The sequence below is a fragment of the Physella acuta genome, unplaced genomic scaffold (assembly GCF_028476545.2).
Source record: "Physella acuta isolate Inbredline_101_S28 unplaced genomic scaffold, ASM2847654v3 ptg001700l, whole genome shotgun sequence".
Classification (NCBI taxonomy): domain Eukaryota; kingdom Metazoa; phylum Mollusca; class Gastropoda; family Physidae; genus Physella; species Physella acuta.
The window spans coordinates 295001-314793 of NW_026733213.1; the positions used below are offsets into that span (position 1 = coordinate 295001).

Consider the following 19793-nt stretch of genomic DNA (forward strand, 5'->3'; position numbering starts at 1 on the left):
TCTACCCGGCATCTTGTGTTCTATTGAGACCTCCTTGCAAACTAGTACCACTAGCTCATTGGTTCACTAATTACAAGTCTTAAATTGTCTGCAGTTCGTAAATGCCCTAAGATGTCAGTCACCAACGGTTACAGTGAGTGCAGCCACGACAACATCTACGGCAGTGTGTGTCGCTTTCGGTGCCACCCAGGGTTCGAGACCACCGGGGAGACTGACCCCGGCCCCCATACGAATGGAGAGATGACGGCGTCCTGTGAAAGTGACCAGAGTTGGGTGGGCGTGGCAAGCCAAGAGATAATCTGTGAAAGTAATTCACACTACATTTATGTCTTAATTTTCTTCTTCTCTTTGAGTAATGCTACTTTGAACCATTTTGAACGATTTAAGTAAACTTAAACAGTGCCTGTTGGATTGCTTGATTTTTTTCTTTTCTATCTCATTCTCATTATTTTGCTTTAGCTATTTTCCAAACTTGAATTTTTGTTTATTTACATGTTATATTTAATCGCCCCCTGTCTTTGTATAGCTTAAGAGTTCATCGTAATCTACTAATACTTTAAAATATAATCCCGCCCTATTAAACCAGTGATACAGTGCGAGCAGCCGGTTGTCAGAAACGGTCAGCTTATTTGCCCATTCGTGAACTACAACTCGGTCTGTATTCTGTCATGTGATGCGGGCTACAATCCCATTGGTCAGCAGCAAACGTTGTGTTTGGCCAATAAAACATGGACACCCTATGGACAATGTCTAGGTATGATAGCTCCAAGTGTAGGTAGATTTAACATTGCTAGTTCTACTAGTTTACAATTATAATAATTTGTAACATTCCCAGTCATATTAATATTATGGAAACTAGTAGTTCTATGCTTTTTAAAATCTAGCATTACATTATTTACTGTCATCTAGTGTTGAGACACCACTTAAATGGATATATTTTAACTATTTGATAGGCTTGTGTAACGGGTATTTTAACGACCATTGAAGCTCACACGCCGATAATGTACCTAGATACATTTTTCTTACTTCAGACGTTCAACCACCAACCATCTCTTGCCCGACCACAATAGAAGCACCAGCTGGGCCAAAGCTTGGACAGGCTGAGGTCTTCTGGGACAAGCCGGAAGTGTCCAACAACTCAGGGCTTGAAACCGAAGTTGTTAGTGACGTCTTTTCCGGTGCCAACTTTAGCGTGGGAACACACGTAGTAACATTTACAGCAACAGATGCTTCTAAAAATAGAAACACTTGCAAAACTTTGATCGTTGTCAAAGGTACAGCTATTGATAACATTCCTGCCAGCCTATCAATAAACGCTTGGATTGTACTAAATCAGTTTGGTGTCACTTAGTAGAAAGCACCGTTAATGGCAGTAAAAACTCGAGTTTAGTATTTGATTCTTTTGAGATAAAGTGAGATCACCCTATTCGGAAGGTGACAGGACCATACTAGGGAGAAAGAAATGTTGACTAGGCATGGTACTTATCACACCCTCTCGTAGTTTTCTAAGTTCATAGAAATATGTTTTCGTTTTACAGTAATCTACTGTCCAGAATACACACCAGCATATAAAGCAGACGTGACATGTTCCCATGGTGCCGCCTACGGTTCTGAATGTATCTCCACGTGTCACCCTGGCTACGAATTACGTAACGTCACAGAGCGCGCGCAGACGTGTTTATCGAACCAGACATGGAGTGACGTCAAACCTGGCTGCAGACGTAAGTGTCTTAAGGGTCATACGCGTTAGGTCGTCCTAAATTCTTACATGTATAAGATGTCTTTATCATTAACATAGACCGCAGACAAATGTCGATAAATCTCAACTTTTACGCACCATAGTGTCTAGCCAACTTGTTATACGTTAAACGCTCTCTTTCTCTCTGTCTCTCTCTCTCGATATATATATATATATATATATATATATATATATATATATATATATATATATATATATATATATATATATATATATATATATATATATATATATATATATATATATATATATATATATATATATATATTAGAGTGACGTTCGTAGAGTGAGTGATAGAGTGATAACACCTCCCTGTAGCCTTCCCCCCACTCCTTGCCTGCGTCACATATCTTCAAAAAGATGTTCTTTTTTCAAAAATATTCAGCTCGCAATAAGTAGGCTAGAACGTAAAAATTAGCTCCTTTTAGCCTTAGGGCACATCGCCTTAAAATATCCAGGACTTAATTACTTAATTAACATCTTAAGCATATTTTGTTTTAAATTACTCTGAACAGCACGGACATGCGCAGCGCCACCCAAAGTCCTACAGGGACAGTTCTATTGTCCTCGGGGACATCAGTACAAAGAAAAGTGCCACCTCCAGTGTAACCATGGATACCAAGTCACTGGACGGTCAAGCATCACGTGTACTGTCATGGTTCGATGGTCTCAGGCAGGTTTTTGTGCAGGTAAATCAGATAATACGTAATAAGGTTGTGATCTCACCTGAACCTGTTTTTTTTTAACCGAAATGGCGTGTGTATCAACTGGGGCTGCTTTACTAGTTGATTTCTTCGGGCTCGGGTGCATGCACAAATTAATAAATGTCTTCGTGGCTAAATACTTTATCAATCATATCCTGAACTTTTGGGTCTACCAATTTGGAACAGCTATCAGAGGCATGAACAATAAATACTTTTAAAGCTTTTTTAATACAGAACCATTTAGCCTATTGCAATTTGTTGGTTTTTTGCGCTGAAATATTGTGATATTTAGAACCATATTGTTTATCAGATAAAGAAATTATGCCGCCATGGTGAATAATATAAATCCGCTCTTCGCATAAGATATGAGCGTCATTATATAAGTAAATTGAAATATACTTCTACGTGAACGTACTCTAAAATTCAATAACCGATCTGTCTCAGATGTGAGCGCCCCCTACTTCCCCGCCGGCTGCACTGACCAGATGAAAGTGGAGGCCGCAAGTCTAGGAGAGCCGACCTACGTCATCTACCAGCTACCGGAAGTTGAGGACAACTCTGGGATGGAGGTCACAGTTACAGGCGACCCTGTGTCAGGGTCCAGCTTCAGTCTGGGCACAACGGAAGTCACCGTCACGGCAGTGGACCACAATGGGAACAACGCGTCATGTTCGTTTAAAGTCACGGTTGAAAGTGAGTCTTTATATCTTAGTAAATAAAGTGTTATTTTATCTTCTTCGGTTATTTGTAAACCTCTTTTGAAATATTTCTAAAGACAGTTGATATGATGATATTTTAAAAAAAAACTGATACGTCACTTATTAATTTCATAATTTCCATAACTAGCTGTATGATTTTTACTGAAAACTATCACTACAAATATGTTCCGATTAATACTAAAGCACCAATAGTATCGCTGATGTAGCCCAGACTTTTAGATAATGGTTATCCTATGTGCCGTTACTGTAATTCGTGCTATTTTCGTCTATGTATAAAGTCGACCAGGAAAGTCTTACATCTTCTTTTTTACTTTCTCGTATATAAGATGTATAGAGATGTATAAAGTCATGTAATCGTGCAAAAAAAAATCGAGATTTGTACAAATCTCGACGTTTTACATCTCACTGATACGGAAAAACATAATTTTGCAATCTTGTCCGTATGTCTGTGTCTGTTTGTGTGTCTGTCTGTGTGTCTGTCTGTGTGTAAACACGATAACATGAGTCCCGTTAAGGCTAGGTTGATGAAATTTCATATATAAGTATTTTATCAAAATCATAGATCCTGATCAACTTTTGAGCAATTTCCGATATCCGGAAGTGGTACTTTTTTTACTTTGAAATTTTCAAAAGCCTATAACTTGAGTATTATCAGATAGATAAATGAAATTTCACATGTAAGTAAAAGATCGAATTCTCTACCTTCTGTCAAATTTTGAGTAATTTCCGTTGACCGGAAGTACTAATTTACGCTATTTCCGATTTCTCAAAAAACGCATGTAAATTTATAAAGTACTAATAATATTGCGCACTATTATGCACTTTTTGTTTTGGCGTTCGCTTGGTGTGCAATTCTTTTTTCTATGAGATTCTATTCTATTTTTAAAAGTTTAAGTAATTAAAAATCATGTCTATATTCCAAGTCATATAAGAATATTCGAGAAAGTTTAGGGGAGATCACTCCCGGTTTATTTTCTTAATTGTAATATTGGACGGAATTTCCTTCAACAGAATAAACTGATACGTGTAAACACATTAGGCGACACTTGGCCCTTTGACTCCGACTTGGGCCTGCTTTTCGATTTGGATTTCTTTCCATAGCCTTTGTCCATCCAGGACCTATTCGCAACGCAGCAGTTGTTTGATTTTTAAAATTTTATTCTCAAAGATGGGTTGCTTTAACCCATAAGCCCAAAAGTCGTGACTCTCTAATAGCAATCAAGCGTGGCCCAGACCAGTGGCGTCGCAAAGTTGGGTGTCATCTGGTGCGGTACCTTAATGGTGTCACCTTCCAGCCACCCCCACCCCCTCCGAAAACATATACATTGATTTTAGCCATATATCACACAACTTTGAATAGGGGTAGAAAAATAATCCATTAAACATATCACACATCATTGATAAGAAATCAACTACTTAAGCACAATGAAATGTACAGCTATTGCTCTACTGGTGTATGCCACCCCCTTACATATTTACACAGACACTCACACACATACACACACACACACGTAGGCTGTTGTAAATAATAATTTGCTTTATAGAGTGATATGTAAATTTCCAATGTGGTTTCATTCCAATCCACTTTGGTTGACTGTGTATTTGATGCCACTCCGTAACGTTTAGTCAAAATGCGTCAATTTGTGCATGCACCTAGAAAAATCATTTAGGGGCCTAAGAGTTATAAATTCAAGTGAAAAAATCATTGTATTTGTTAGCAAACCTTTTTCCTCAGGCAAATTTTGCAACGTTTAGTTGGTGTGTCCTCCCCCCACCCCCTTCCCGGTGATAGCTTTAAACTATGCATAGACAATACTAACGATGTTCATGTATAGTCGGTTATAAATACAGCTGGATGTAGTATTGTTTTCTATATCTTTAGCAGGTTTACGCCATGGTGTCACCCCCCCCCCCCCCTCCCCCTTGCCGTGATTTAGAAGACTTTAAAACTCTAATAATCATTTATTTAACTGGAATGATCGTTATATATATATATATATATATATATATATATATATATATATATATATATATATATATATATATACATATATATATATATATTATTTTTTGCCATAGTGTCAACCCCTCCCCCAAATCAGAGTTTCTACCAGGCGGCATCTCTTCGAACGAAATGAAATTTATATAATTTATATAGAAAAATATACTTTTAACAGTGTCCGCCACCGCCCCCCCCCCCCCCCCCCGAAGAAAGTCTACCGCCCCCACCCCCCCCCCCCCCCGAAAATTTCAAGTGCCCCCCGGAGAAAAAAGTCTGGAAGAAACACTGCCCCAAATGTTGTCACCCGGTACGGTCCGCACCCCCTCTTTCCCCCCCCCCCCCCTTCTCTCCCTCGCGACGCCTCTGGCCCAGACAAACTACGCCGTCTTATTGAACTTTTATGAACGCCTGTGGACTGAAGTGATAAAGGGATCTAAAACTCAAATTTTGTGTGGACATCATAATTGTACGACCCGTTCATATTTGTTACATGTGTACATTGTGAACCCCCAAACCTGGACGTATCTGGCCGGAATCTTATGGTGTACAACTGTGGGGGAAGGTTCGTGTGGGGATCAATCTGTCAGCTGACCTGTGCTAATGGGAACCCCATACAGGGCAGCAGCTCCATTAGATGTGAGAAAGACGTCGCGGGGAGTCTGCGCTGGAAGGTGTTGGGAGATAGACCACCATTTTGTGAAGGTAATTTTGACTCCATTATCCCAACGTCGCCTTCAAATCCCAAGCTATACGTAGACACGTACTCAATATTTAATAGACTCACATTCCTATTTCATCGCGTTACTCTTCCATTACAAAACCTCTTGATGTTTTTTTTTATTAGAGCTACTAAATGACTTATTGAAATCTGAAATCTTTGCTATAACAGTACTTCGTATATTTTCCTCTATTGTTCATAATTGCAGTCGCGACTTGTGGTAAACTCAAATCTCCTAGAAACAGTATAACCTCCTGCGTGGCCTCATCGGTGTGGGAGATATGTGTAGTGACGTGCCCTGAAAAAATGTCGTACCCTGCCAGCGTTCCGTCCATCTACCGATGTCAAATCTCGTCAGGTTTATGGCAGCCTTACGACTACGTTCCGGAATGTAAAGGTGAGGTCTATATCAGAATATAAAGGTGAGGCTTATACCAGACTATAAAGTTGTTGTTTATACAAGAATGAAAATCTTAGTTCTAAACTCCCTAATAGTGAAATTCCATGGTTCTCATTTTGAGGATGTGGTTATCAACACAATATAGATATGAGGTTGTCTACGTTAAAGTTAGTTTTTTTATGTGTTAGTAAAATTTATCTGTAATAGAAATACATATGTGTGTTTGTGTGTGTATAAATTCTGTTGTTTTCTTCTGGACGCAGCGGCCTCAGACTACGAGAGCGTTCAGATCGAGGCTGTGTTCATGTATTCTGTCGGGTCGTGTAGCAGCAGTACTGACGTCAGCGGGAGGTTTTTAAATCGTCTGCTGGCCAGTGACCTAGCCAGAGACTGTGGACACTCAGGGTGTAACTTCACCAATGTCAGGGTCGACTGTGAACCTGTAAATGAGAACAGACGGTCTGCTGAGTATAAGGTAAGAGTTAACCTTTCGGCAAGAAATGGTTTAAAAAACAACATCGTCCTGTTGCTAAATGTTGCAATTTCTTTAAACGCTGACAAATTGTTGCAGATTGCTTTAAACGCTGAAAAAATCTTGATTATTGCTGTAACGATTGATCTAGTTCGACTCCCCAACAAGAGTCATGACGCTGGCCTCCTGGACTTCTACCAGTCGATGGCCAACTCTATAGACGACAGTCTGTACCACGAGGAGGAGAAGGGCACGTTCAGGATCCCTGAGATTGGCCAGTTTGAAGGATTCCACTCTAGCAGTGTCAAATACCTGTGCCGCCCTGGCACCAAGTTCCTCTACACAACTATGCTATGTGGTAAGATAATTTACTTGAATTAACGCAGTATGTTTAACGAAGAACGTTTGTGGGTTTTGAACTTAGTCTTTGTTCCCCTTATAGTAAAAAATTGAATAAAAAAAGTTTAAACTGCAATCTTTTATATAAATATTCACTAAAAAAAAGAGAAAATAAAAGATTTTCTGTGTCACAGAATAAAGAACTACTATTAACATTATTAAAAAGAAAAGCGTGGGTCGTTATATTGTATGTTGAATATCTTTACTTGAGTTTAAGAAGCTACCCACGCTTTTCTTTTTAGTTATTTTAAAAGTAGTTTATTATTATATTTACAGAAAATCTTTTTTTCGCTTTTTAGGGCATTATTACATGAAACTTTGTTTAAAAAAGCTTCTTCCGTGTTTTTATAATACATTAAAATTGTAAATACTGTAGGCATGTTTGACTAAAATCTATTGCGCACCAAATGAACACGAACAAATGCGCGATAAATAGTACTTTATATCCGAATTTTAAAATGTATTTTTTGAAAATTAATGAAGCTAAGTCGAATTCGATGTCAGATTACATTGTCATAGGTTCTTGACATGTTTGCAACCAATCGGTAAGTTAGAAGTGGTCGAAGTTTAGCTCGTCAGTTCCGATCCATTACGAAGCACGACAGGTAAAATAATGAGAATGATGGTTAAATAAAAGCTTGTTATAAAAATAAACAATTTACCGTCTCAAGAAGAAATTACATCGTTCGCTTCTAACTCTACCACCTTATATAATGGCAGTCTTAAAATATTTGTAAATGTTAAAGATTAAATTGCTGTAAATTATTTTTGTGATCTCTTTAATTCAGCTGGGTGTGGTCCTGGCCACATGTACGACAACACAACCAACAGCTGTAGAGTTTGTCCTAAAGACACATACCAGGACCAGGACATTTCCTTCAGCTGTACACCATGTCCTAACAATACAGTGACACAAGCTGAGATGGCCACGTCAGAAGCTCTGTGTTTGGGTAAAATAGTTTCAAATGTTTTTCTGTTATTGTGTGTTACGCTTTATTTTGTTGTTCCCACATCCTGTAAAATGTTTTTATTTTGTTCACACTTCAGACCTTTGCAGACCTGGCCAGTTTTCCAACAATGGAGTCCAGCCGTGTGACCCTTGCCCAGTTGGCTCTTACCAATCCAAATATGGGATGAAGTCATGTGACCTCTGTCCATACGGCATGTCCACCGTCAATAATGAAACAACTGTTATTGATGATTGTATATGCAAGTATATTTTCAAGCAAATGTTTTTATTTTACATGTGACATACGATTAAAACTTGTATAATCAGCGAAGTGTATTACTAAGTTAATCTAGCTAAACGTTTACGTGGTTCAATTTATTTATCTCCAGTTTTCAACACCCGACTTAGCGAGACCACCTCCCAGGCAGCCATACAAATATTTGACAAAATTCCAACGACCTTCACCTTTATGACCTGGCTCACCTCGGCCTCCACACTTATGACGTCATCATTGACCTTCTCATTGGGGTCAGACCAGGACAACTCTACTGCAGCATTTTTAGCCCTGGACAAAATAGTTCTAGCCATCCGTGAACAGAGGGACATTGGAGGGTTAAAAGTTATAAGGTGAGGAGAATAAACACAAACTTTTGTCTAGCTAGACTGACGACGATTGGCAGATTGAATGCATTTAGGTCATTGTTTTTAAAGCTAATAAATTTACCATCACGATCATTATGGCCATTGATCAACAATAAGTCTAATTTGTATCAACACACATTACTTTATGTTTGATTTTGATATGAAATATTTCAACATTAATTGATTCATTGTTTATTACTTTAGAACAATGATTCAAACCTTTATAATTCCCTCTAGTATTTTTTTGTCTTTACTTAGGAAATGGCACCACATAGCCCTCACCTACAAGAAGGGAGCCGTTAGGTTTTTTCTCAACGGGGAACTGGTCAGTGAACGGTCACGTGTGAGACTGTCTCGGCTGTCTCAGAAGTCTCTCGTCTTCCAGAAATCGGCAGAAGTTAACGGTACTTTGGCTAAAAGAGTAGTTTGCAGACAGTAATATAATACATACCTCTTTTGTCATAAAAACTCTTTGTCTCATGCGTGCACACACATACATAAACATTTGGATGTGTATTACAGTACATGTCGATAACTAAAAACATCATGTGCTGACATCTGAATGTGTCACTCGCTTAAATCGTGATACAAAATAAAGTTTACTCGCTTCAGAAAGGGTATTTATAAATTTGTGATAAAGTGTTTGTTTTAATAATAACGTGGATAGCGTGGTCTGTTGCTCCAATATATGATAGCTAATTTGTAAGCTTCAAGATCAATTAGCGAACTTTATCTGTAGAACAACATAGGTTCTGTCGTGAAAGCCAAGGCCGCTTGATAAAGTGGTGACCATACTATCCTATCACATGCCAAGATGTATTTAAGATTACATTCAAAATTAATCATTTATACTTTAGATTCACAAGTAAAAATGTATTTAATAAAATGCTAGTGCTTGCGTCCACAGCTGTGGTAGTGAGTGGCCCCCAGCTGACCACCAGCTTCTACACAGAGCTCCAGCTCCGAGAGTTTGCCACTTCCTGTCACAAGAAGGTCAAGACAAATCTACTGGCCAGAAAACCTTGGGAGTTTCTTGCCCTTTCTCCCAGCACTTGCAACGGTGAGTAAAGTAATTAAGTTTCAGGAATAAAATGTAATAAAACGTACTTGTATTATAGTTTTCTTTAATGTGGTAATTAGAAATGATAAAATGGGTATTATTTCTAAATATCATCTAATTGAAAATCGGACGATTATTTTGCCTTATAACTTTTGTTAATTTTTTCCCAGACTTGAACTTGTGTGACGGCGAGCCGTGTGGTCAACACGGTACTTGTATCTCTGGTCTGGACACGCTTCAGTGCTTGTGTCACACGCCATGGTCCGGGGATCGATGCCAGGTGGCTCCAGACTTTTGTGCAGACAACTTGTGTGCTAACGGCGCCACCTGCGTCAATCTGCCAAAAAAAAATACTTACAAATGTTTCTGCGCTCCAAACTTCATGGGCAAGTTGTGCACTAACCTTAGAAGGTATGTTTCAGCTACAAAATGAATACTTAGTCAATCAAATGTTAAGCCACGATTTTAGCGTAAACGGCATGAAATTTTTTTCTGGTACCAGATTGACATACACACACCCACACCCACACAACACCCACACACACTAATATATATATATATATATATATATATATATATATATATATATATATATATATATATATATATATATATATATGTTTATATATAAATATATTGGAGTGGAATTATTATTAATATCCAACATCCACGGTTTACGTGTTTTATTATTTTTCAGACAGAAAAATCGTGTCCGCCAAAATGCTGGGATGGCATTAAACTAATTTCGTATTGCAAATCATTTAACTTTCTCTCTTACATTTTTTTTTTCATATTTACTCTTCCTTAGAAATTTTTATTGCACTTGTATTTTTCCACATTGTAATGAGTGGTATGAATGTTATGTCACAATCGTTTTTAAAAAAATCTTAGCCACTAATTGTGATTAAATAAAAAAGGATTCTTTTTTTATTAAATTATCAATCAAAAGTTGCAAAAATATGCAAAATAAAAAAAATATTCCATTTCCTTTTTTTAAATACGTTATTTTATTGTTTTAACAATATATCTCTATGTTTCATTATATCATATATATTTACTATCATGCACTTACTATTTAGTTTTATTCTGCCAATGTATCTTAAGCTTATCTACTCATCTCTGTTAACACTATTTTAACTCAAAGCGTTTGAATAAAGGTATTGCTTCTATTTTGTTCGTTTGTTATTCCTGAGGATAAACATTTGATAGTGGAAAAGTAAAAAAAAAGGACAAAGGACTGTTCACGATTTTGCCAAAAGCTAGCAAAATTGTACTTAACGTATGTTGGATCTATACAATAAAATTTCATGCTTTCTACATATAGTTTCTGATTTCTTATCTAATATAAATTATGATCATATGTATTTTATAATTTCATTGTTAAATTTGTTTTCATACATCTAGAATGTCTTACGCCGACAAAAATTGTGTTTGCTTCACTTAAAATTTAAGTTCTAGTTTTATTAAAACCGTCACTTTTGTCTTTAGTTTTCATAACCTAACTTTTGACATTCACAGCTACCAAACAAGGAAGTAGAATAAATAAAATGTTGACTGTTATGTTATCATATTTTAGCAATTAACCAATAAATTGTATTCTCGATTTAATGGGAAATGTTTATGTACATTAAATTTAACATCATTGCAATGGATGGGGATGGTGGGAGTTACCCACAAGATTTGACTAGACATATATGTATATATATATAAAGCAAAGTGGTCGGATGCGGGATAGGGCACTTCCCGACGCCGCAGGCGATTCAAATTTGGCAGGATTCCACCTTTGGGCAATAGAACACGAGAGCCGGTACCGGTTGGCCTCAATGTCCACGAATAAGGGGCAAAACTGACCTCGACTGACCGGCGCATTAAATGGGCTATATGAAAAAACACTTTTGCCGAACGACCCCCCCCCCCCTTGATACTTTGTGAGGGGGTAGAAGAACGCCTGGGGGTGTCAGAAAAAACTCGGCATATCTGGGAAAACTTGGTAAAGTGGTCAAAACTAAGCAGTCATATTTCCCTATATAATCTTTGTATTTTATGGAAAAAACAGAGGGTAATTTCAACAAAGATTTTAGGGCACTTACCATCTTTACATCTGGTTAATTTGTTGCACGCTCTTAGGTAAATGGCTATGCCGTATGGGAACACTGTCGGTTTGAAACAAAGCCCTCAACAAGGGCTAAAATGTGACCGAGTGAAAGTCTGTTTATATGAGTTATATAACGAAGAAAAAACTTTGGCCAAACGAACCCCCCCCCCCCCCACACACACACACTTTGGTATTTTGTTGGGGTGGTAAATGAAAGCATAGGGGTATCAGAAAAAACTTGCCATATCCGGGAAAAATCTACAAATAGGTCAAAACTTACCAGTCGCATTTCCCTATATAATCTTTAATTTGTATGTGAAAAACTAGGTAATTTCAACACACATTTTAGGATACTTGACCTCTGTACATCTTGCTAATTTTTAGCATACACCTCTATAGATGATCAGGCCGTATAGAAAAACTGTTGGTCAGACTCAAAACCCTCGACGAAAGCTAACAAAATGACCCAAGTGAAATTCTCCTTATATGAGATATATTTAAACAAATTGACGAACGATCCACCTAATATTTTGCGAGGTCCTAGACTGACCCTGGAAGGTAACAAAAAAACTTTATTCCGGTTGGATAAACCCCTTAGTATTCTTAGATGTGTCAAGATACATTATATTCTAATATAAATCACTAGGCATGCTGTCCAGCTTCGCGTAGGCTTTCGAAAACAATTTGAATGCTTAATTAATTCGCCCGAGGGTCGGTCTACAACCTCAGGAGTTATGAAGAGGTTCCTACGTGGACATTTGTTTTCGATTTATAGCTCATATAAGGCGCCGGTCAGTCGAGGTCAGTTTTGACCCCCCTCACCGTAGACTTTTCGGCCAACCGGCACCGGCCCCCGTGTTCTGTCGCCCCAAGGCAAGATCCTGCCTAATTTGAAGCGCCTGCGGCGCCGGGAAATGCCCAATCGGGCACCCGACAACTTTGCTTTATATATTACGAGCCGACCCGCGGCGTATCATACGCCGCTATTTAGTTGTTTCATTTTCTACTTTTCAGTAATTCATAATTTGTGAATTCGACAGTACCAATGCTGCCACTGAAAATATTTGCTTTAAAATACTACCCCCCCCCCTTTCCCCTAACCCCGACCCTACCCCCCCTCTCCCACCGTGAAAGCAGCCTCCTCTTAGTTACCTCCTGTAAGTTTAAAATCGTTTCAAACTAAATTATCTGTCCCTAATAGCCGTCACTAAACCCGGCTGTACGATATGTAAACATTTAGTTTGACTACAACGCACCAAACCATGTGGGGGTGGCTTGGGGGTGGTAGTAATAGTGATATAGAGAAAGAGAGGGGACTGTAAGGCGCGCTTTGCAGCTTTTTTTCTAGCGTCTCCCAGAAGAGAATTATATATACGAGCCGGCCCGCGGCATAACATACGCCGCTATTTAGTTGTTGTTTTTTTTTCTACTTTTCAGTAATTCATAATTTGTGAATTCGACAGTACCAACGCTGACACTGAAAATATTTCTTTAAAACACTATAAGTAGCTCGTTAAGGACCATAACCCCCCCCCCATTACCCTCCCCCCACCACGTTTAAAATAGTTTCAAACTAAATTATCTGCCCCTAATAGCCGTCACTAAACCCGACTCCACGAAGGTAAACATAGCGTGAACCACAGCTCACTAAGACCATGTAGGGGTGGGGATGGTAGGGAGCGCGCTTACAGCTTGTTTTCTAGCGTCTCCCGGAAGAGAATTATATATATATAGATAGATAGAGATTTTTAGTATAGAAATGTATTATTCGAATAGATTCTAGATCTAGGTAGGGTCTACATCTGTGTAAGTTTAGTTTTTCCGTAGATCTAGATAGCGTACGTAGATCTAAATAATATTTGAATGAAATAGTTCATTTCTTTTTATTCTAAACACGGCGGATGACGTCATTAGTTTCGTGCTCTTTTTTAGTGTAAACATTAAGTGACGTCATTGTTAAATGCGCTCTTGTCCCAACTATAAACATTTTTCCGGTTGCATAATTAATACTGTTTTTCTACATTCGAATACGCCTTTAATTTTTATTTTTCTCCTTTAAATAAAATGTTGGTTATACATTTAAAACATCTAACATATTATTTTCAACCAAAGTCCGTATCAAGTCCTCCATATACCGCTGCCGGCGAAAATATTTTGCGGACAGACACAGAGAGAGAGAGAGAGAGAGAGAGAGAGAGAGAGAAGTGCGCACATGGGCTATTAGAATCTCTAGATCTAGAAGATCTAGAATCTCTAGATCTAGATGATCTAGAGTATCTAGATCTAGAATATCTAGATCTAGAATCTTAATAGAATTTTTTTTTAAAGTTTAGCCCGAGCAAAATTGCATTGTATAAATTTTATAGCGTACGTAGCTCTAAATCATATTTGAATGAAATAGTTCATTTCTTTATTTTATTCTTAACTCGGAAGATGACGTCATCAGTTTCGTGCTCTTTTTTTAGTGTAAACAATAAGTGACGTCATTGTTAAATGCGTCCTTGTCCCAAGCATATACATTTTTCCGGTTGCATAATTAAAATTGTTTTTCTACATTCGAATACGCCTTTATTTTTTATTTTTCTTCTTTAAATAAAATTGTGGTTATACATTTAAAACATCTAACATATTATTTTCAACAAAAGTCCGTATCAAGTCCTCCATATATCGCTGTAGATTCTGATGTGATGTCCGGCGAAAATATTTTGCGGACAGACAGAGAGAGAGAGAGAGAGAGAGAGAGAGAGAGAGAGAGAGAGAGAGAGAGAGAGAGAGAGAGAATTGCGCACAGGGTCTTTTATATATTAGGATAGTTTGTGAAAAAGTAAACAAAGACTACGTCATTGGTTCTATGTACAGGGGAGGTAACTTTTTAAAGTTATAATTTTAAAATAAATTTTATACTATTTTAAAGAAAATATTAAAATCACGAAGTATACCATTCGTTTAGATAGATATTTCGTTATAAATTACGTTATATATTGTACTTTTTTGTAAAAAATTAGTTACGATATGTTATTATCTTTATGCATTGTCTATTTTCATCATCCTGGCCCTCACAAAGTGGGCTAAAATTGGGCCATTTAAATATTTTCTAAATATTTAATAAACACCAGGAAGTTCTAAAAATTTTAAACAATTCCAACAATCCTTTCCATATCTTTGGTTTCTCTGAAACTCGATTACAATCTTTTAGAAATGATGTTGAGATGTCCTTTTCTGATTATAACCTAATACGCAGAGACCCATCCTTACACAAAGAAACTGGCCTTTGTGTCTATGTCCACTCCTCAATTCGTTTCAAGTACAGGAAGGATCTCTTAACGGACATTATAGAACGTATATGGATTGAACTGAAAATAGCAAACACCATCCGGCAATTTTAATTTGCTTCCTTTATAGAAATCCCTGCGAAAACATGGATTGGTATGATCGGTTTTGCTCCATGATAGATCCCGTTTTATCTACTAACAATGAATATATCATATTGGGAGATTTTAATATAAATTTATTAAAACCTCAAGGATATTGGCAAGATATTGTTGATTCTCTGAATCTAAAACAATGTGTAAACACGGCTACCAGGGTCAATGATAAATCAAGTACAATAATTGATCACATCTACGCATCACCTGACTGCAACCTAATAGAGGCCTGTGTCCCCTCTTGTGGTGTTAGTGACCACTTCCCTGTTTGTTGTACTTTTTCGACGAAAAGATTATGTGTACCTTCGCGGCAACACATAACTATAAGTTATCGCTCTTTTAGAAAATTTAATGAAAATCCTATTCTTGCGGATTTATTGGCTGACCCCTTCTGCAACGTATACAATTATAATAGTCCCGATCTAGCCATTTCTGAATGGCTAGATCGGGACTATTATAATTGTATAATTTGCACCCCCCTCAAACTTTCAATTTGGCGCCCCCCCCCCAAGTTCGCGCCCGGGGACATATGTCCCCCAGCCCCCCCCCCCCTCGCTACGCCTCTGGCTGGCCACTTAGCTGTGATATCAATTTCGTCAGCATACTAGCATAATTGGTATGTATAATACAACAGGTCGCAGATAGCCATTATTTGAGTAACTATACACAGAAGGAAATAAGTTTCCGGTTTAAAAATCGATTAAGTGTTACCGTTATTCCTCCCTCATTCATCAATTTATGCATTAGGGCTTTGTCTTCGATGTCAAATAATTGTGTCGGGGAGAGCACCGGACTCTCTTGTAGGGCGCGGGGAACGATACTTATGAGATCGCTTATTTTTTGTTGTTGCAAAAACGTTTCCATGAAAGCAGGGCTGTGGTAAACCTATATGCGAGAATTAGTGTCCTTCTGCTTGCCTTTAGGGTGAGTGGTAAGGTGTGGCTAGAATAATTGGGTGTAGGGTTTGAAGTGGTGTTAGGTTTGTAAGAAGTGCTCTTCATATACTGAGATGGTTGGGTGCGGAGTGGTGTGGCTTGACATGTGGGGCAAGTAAGTTGGGGTTTGGCTTACTATGTGTTCTTTGAAGTGCATTTGTATACTGGAATCGGCTGTGGTCTTTCAGGAATGCTGTTTGATAATTGACTGGGTGTAGATTATGTGTTAATTGGAGTGGTGTGGGTTGTACTGTGTAAGATATGGTGTGGGTCGTAGAATGTGGTAGTGGTTTTTTCCAATTGGAATGCAATGTTGTGGTTCAGGTTGCTTTTGAATTGCGTTCGGAGCGTATGGTGACGTGATAATCAGGGTTAAATGGTACTAATTTCGGGATGTTTCGTGTTATGTGGGTTGGTATGTGTTTAGATACGGAGCAAGGTGATATGGTTTTTATCTGCCATGTGAGATATATTGTGAATGTGTTTGGTGAATCGTGTGTATAAGAGTGTATGGGTGCTCATAGAGAGGTAAGTGGTGTGACGTTTGTGTTAAGTTATGTGACGTCCTAATATATGTTGTGTTGGTAAGAGAAGGGCGAGAGTTGGGTGAGGGATGGGAGGCGTGGGGTTCGGTTTTTATATCATGTTGTCATTCGTATTGGAATGATGTTTTTAATTCACCTTCCAATACCCGTAATTCTTTTTTATATTTAATTTTGTATAATTAGGGTTTTACTTCACGAGAATTTTAAAAGGTTTATTTTTACTTTTTTTTTTTAGTGCCGTTCTTTTTCTTTCCTCAAAAAAATTATATTACAGAAGGCCACACCATGGCAAAGCACGGTATGCAGCGCGTCTATATTACGAGCCGCCATGTAGTGTGGCCATCCTTTCTTCCTTGCGTCATCAGTGTGGCCACTTTGTCTCCTCATGCGCTGTGTGAGTCTAACGATTCATGCATGTGAGGGGCTCTCCCTCTGCGCCAACGACTGGGAATTTTTTTTTGTTCGTCGGCGCTTTACATTACACCACGTATTAGGGAAAAAAGGAAATTAGGCGTACTTCTGTGATAGCGTTGCGACATTTGTTTTATTGTATCAAAGCACTGATATATGCTAGTATATATCAGGTCCAGCACATTACTCCACACTACCCCAGTCAACAGTCAATACCTTTCGGCCTTTCCCTGTCATAAGCCCGGGTACCTAACCTAATATCAATTGAAATACCGTGGTCCGATGGTACGACTGTTAATCTCGAGTTCGAATCCCAGATTCGAGTCCGTTAACCGTCCCTGTATGATGAAAATAAAGACAGATAGACATAGTGCTGACCGCACTATTTCTTCACATACCGAGGTCACTAGTTCAGATCATCTCATCTTTATGTATTCATATGTACCGTCCACTTCGAAATGGGTACTTTACTGATTGCTAGTTACACTCCCTCACGACAGTGACCTTCACATGAAATAACGAAGGTGAAAATGCCTTTCATGTCAATTCGAGCTTTTCCTCGGCAAAATATAGAATACGTTTCTACCGTATCAACTGCAGAAAAAGCTAATTTCATCGGTTACATTTAAGTACCTATTTCTACCACAAACCGTTTCATTAACCTTAACTACTTATTAAATCACTGTTTCTATCCCTGTGCCCATATAAATTTTTATCCCTATCCGTTTCTTAGTGCCTAAATCTAAATTTATTTAACCTTGGACCTTAACTTGGACCTAGCCTTCACCTTAAAAAAACCCAGTAAACAAAACACTTTATTTTAAAGGGAAAAACACTTCAGTTTAAAATCAGGTCGCGATAAGTAGTATGAATTATAGTGCTTAGGAATGTTAATTTTTAAATTAAAAAAATACTTATTATTTTTTACAAACTACTTCCTGGTTAAATATTGTGCGTAACTCAATCATACTATCTTACATTCAAAAACTAGATATGGGAAGATAAGACCTATTAGCGGTAATAGTCACTCACTCACCTTAAAGTTAGAACTCAATATCAAACAACTGCTACCTTGTTCTTAGATGGACAAGGGGTATGGTAGCAAATTGAGAACCTTAAAAAGTTAAAGTTGAAATTTAGAAACACATCCCACCCTCCTGGGGCGCTGGCGAATTCTCCTAATTCAACTTAGTAAACGACTATAATATCCCAAATTATCCATAAACTAAACAAAAATAGTATTTAAAATATCCGTGTTTTATCTACCACAGTGCACTTTCTCAGTCAATGCTAATTATATTATTCCTGCAATAATGTCCTAATGGACGTCAGCAGGAATTTATATTATAAATATATAGATAGATAGATCTTATATTCTTATTAGTAAACTGATCGATATATTAAGGACTAATACCGAATGTAATTGCTTTGAGAGGAAAATTCACTGACAGGTTATAATAAAGAAAACAACGATCAGTGTAATGCAATAATTTTTTTATGTACTTCGTATATTAATAATTATAGAAATAGAAACAAGAGGCAACGTGTACACAAGCAACGAAATTAGTAACAAACCATTTTTGGAAATATATTTTATAATCATGACGAGGTCAGCTGGGGAAAAAAGCAAGCTCTGTTGTCAAATTGGGTTAAGTGCTACTTTGCTAATTGATGGCCTTGCTTTTTAGTGATGTCAAGAGAACTGTTTTGACATAATATTGCAACATCATGTGCACATAATTGAAGTGCTCTCGACATAAAAAGTTTTAGTGACGTGCACTTGTAAATTTTCACTTCAAAATTTTAGTTATTTTTTCTGAAAAAGTGACAGGACTTTTAAACTCTAACTAACGCCAGCTGACTACTGTTCTTGACCAACTGACCACTGTCCTCAAAACCAACATACTACTGCCCTAGACAACAAGCAAACCAAACGTACAGTGAATAAACAACCCTTAAACCAACTGACCACTGCTTTAGACAACAACAAACGTCCACGTTAGTTCTAACCCAGTCAAAACTGACCGCGACCGATCAGCGACAAATGAGCTATATAGTAATAAAATAATTATCCGCGTCAAAATCCATTAAAAATTACTCAGGTGGTCGAACTCAGAGGGTCACAAAAAAAAGCTAATACCCTAGGAAAAAGTCATGAAGGCCTCTAGACGTGACAAGTCCGTACAAAAATAACACCAGCGTACCAGTCTCGCGCAATGCTGCGGGCTGACGCAATATATTAAGAGGGTTTTATCAATATGTTATTAACCCATATTCTGCTAGCGTCCCACTTATGGGACGCTTGGTAAAAAAATTGCTAAAATTTATTAAAAACTAGTTAAAACACAAATTATGTTTCATTGTATTTGAAAATGGCTAGACTATTGAATTTGTGTGTGTTTTGTGAAAAAAATTAATTTAGAAAAATGTTATAGTGCCGGATTTGCAGGACTTGTCAAAATGGCGGAAAAAAGAAAACATGCGCACAGGATAATGCATATCTTCTAAAATATTAACATTTTAAGTGCAAAATACATTTGAAACTTGTAGCAGTACCA

General features: G+C 37.7%; 2 protein-coding genes across 2 annotated transcripts in view; both read left to right on the forward strand.

The window, feature by feature from the left end:
* LOC131929972 (sushi, von Willebrand factor type A, EGF and pentraxin domain-containing protein 1-like) overlaps positions 1-3182 on the forward strand; it is a 10950-nt gene extending 7768 nt beyond the window's left edge. The window contains exons 6-11 of the mRNA XM_059286358.1: positions 95-307; positions 587-754; positions 1032-1274; positions 1539-1721; positions 2275-2448; positions 2908-3182. Coding sequence (XP_059142341.1) covers positions 95-307; positions 587-754; positions 1032-1274; positions 1539-1721; positions 2275-2448; positions 2908-3182 — 1256 coding nt within the window. The remainder of the gene's footprint in view (positions 1-94; positions 308-586; positions 755-1031; positions 1275-1538; positions 1722-2274; positions 2449-2907) is intronic.
* A 2418-nt stretch (positions 3183-5600) lies between these two features.
* On the forward strand, positions 5601-11066 carry LOC131929968 (sushi, von Willebrand factor type A, EGF and pentraxin domain-containing protein 1). The gene is made up of 11 exons (XM_059286354.1): positions 5601-5886; positions 6111-6299; positions 6566-6777; positions 6874-7132; positions 7962-8123; positions 8221-8382; positions 8512-8749; positions 9023-9168; positions 9672-9824; positions 9995-10235; positions 10522-11066. Exons 1-11 carry the CDS (start codon positions 5724-5726, stop codon positions 10565-10567), a joined length of 1971 nt encoding a protein of 656 aa, XP_059142337.1. The 5' UTR covers positions 5601-5723; the 3' UTR covers positions 10568-11066.
* The last annotated feature ends 8727 nt before the right edge of the window (positions 11067-19793 follow it).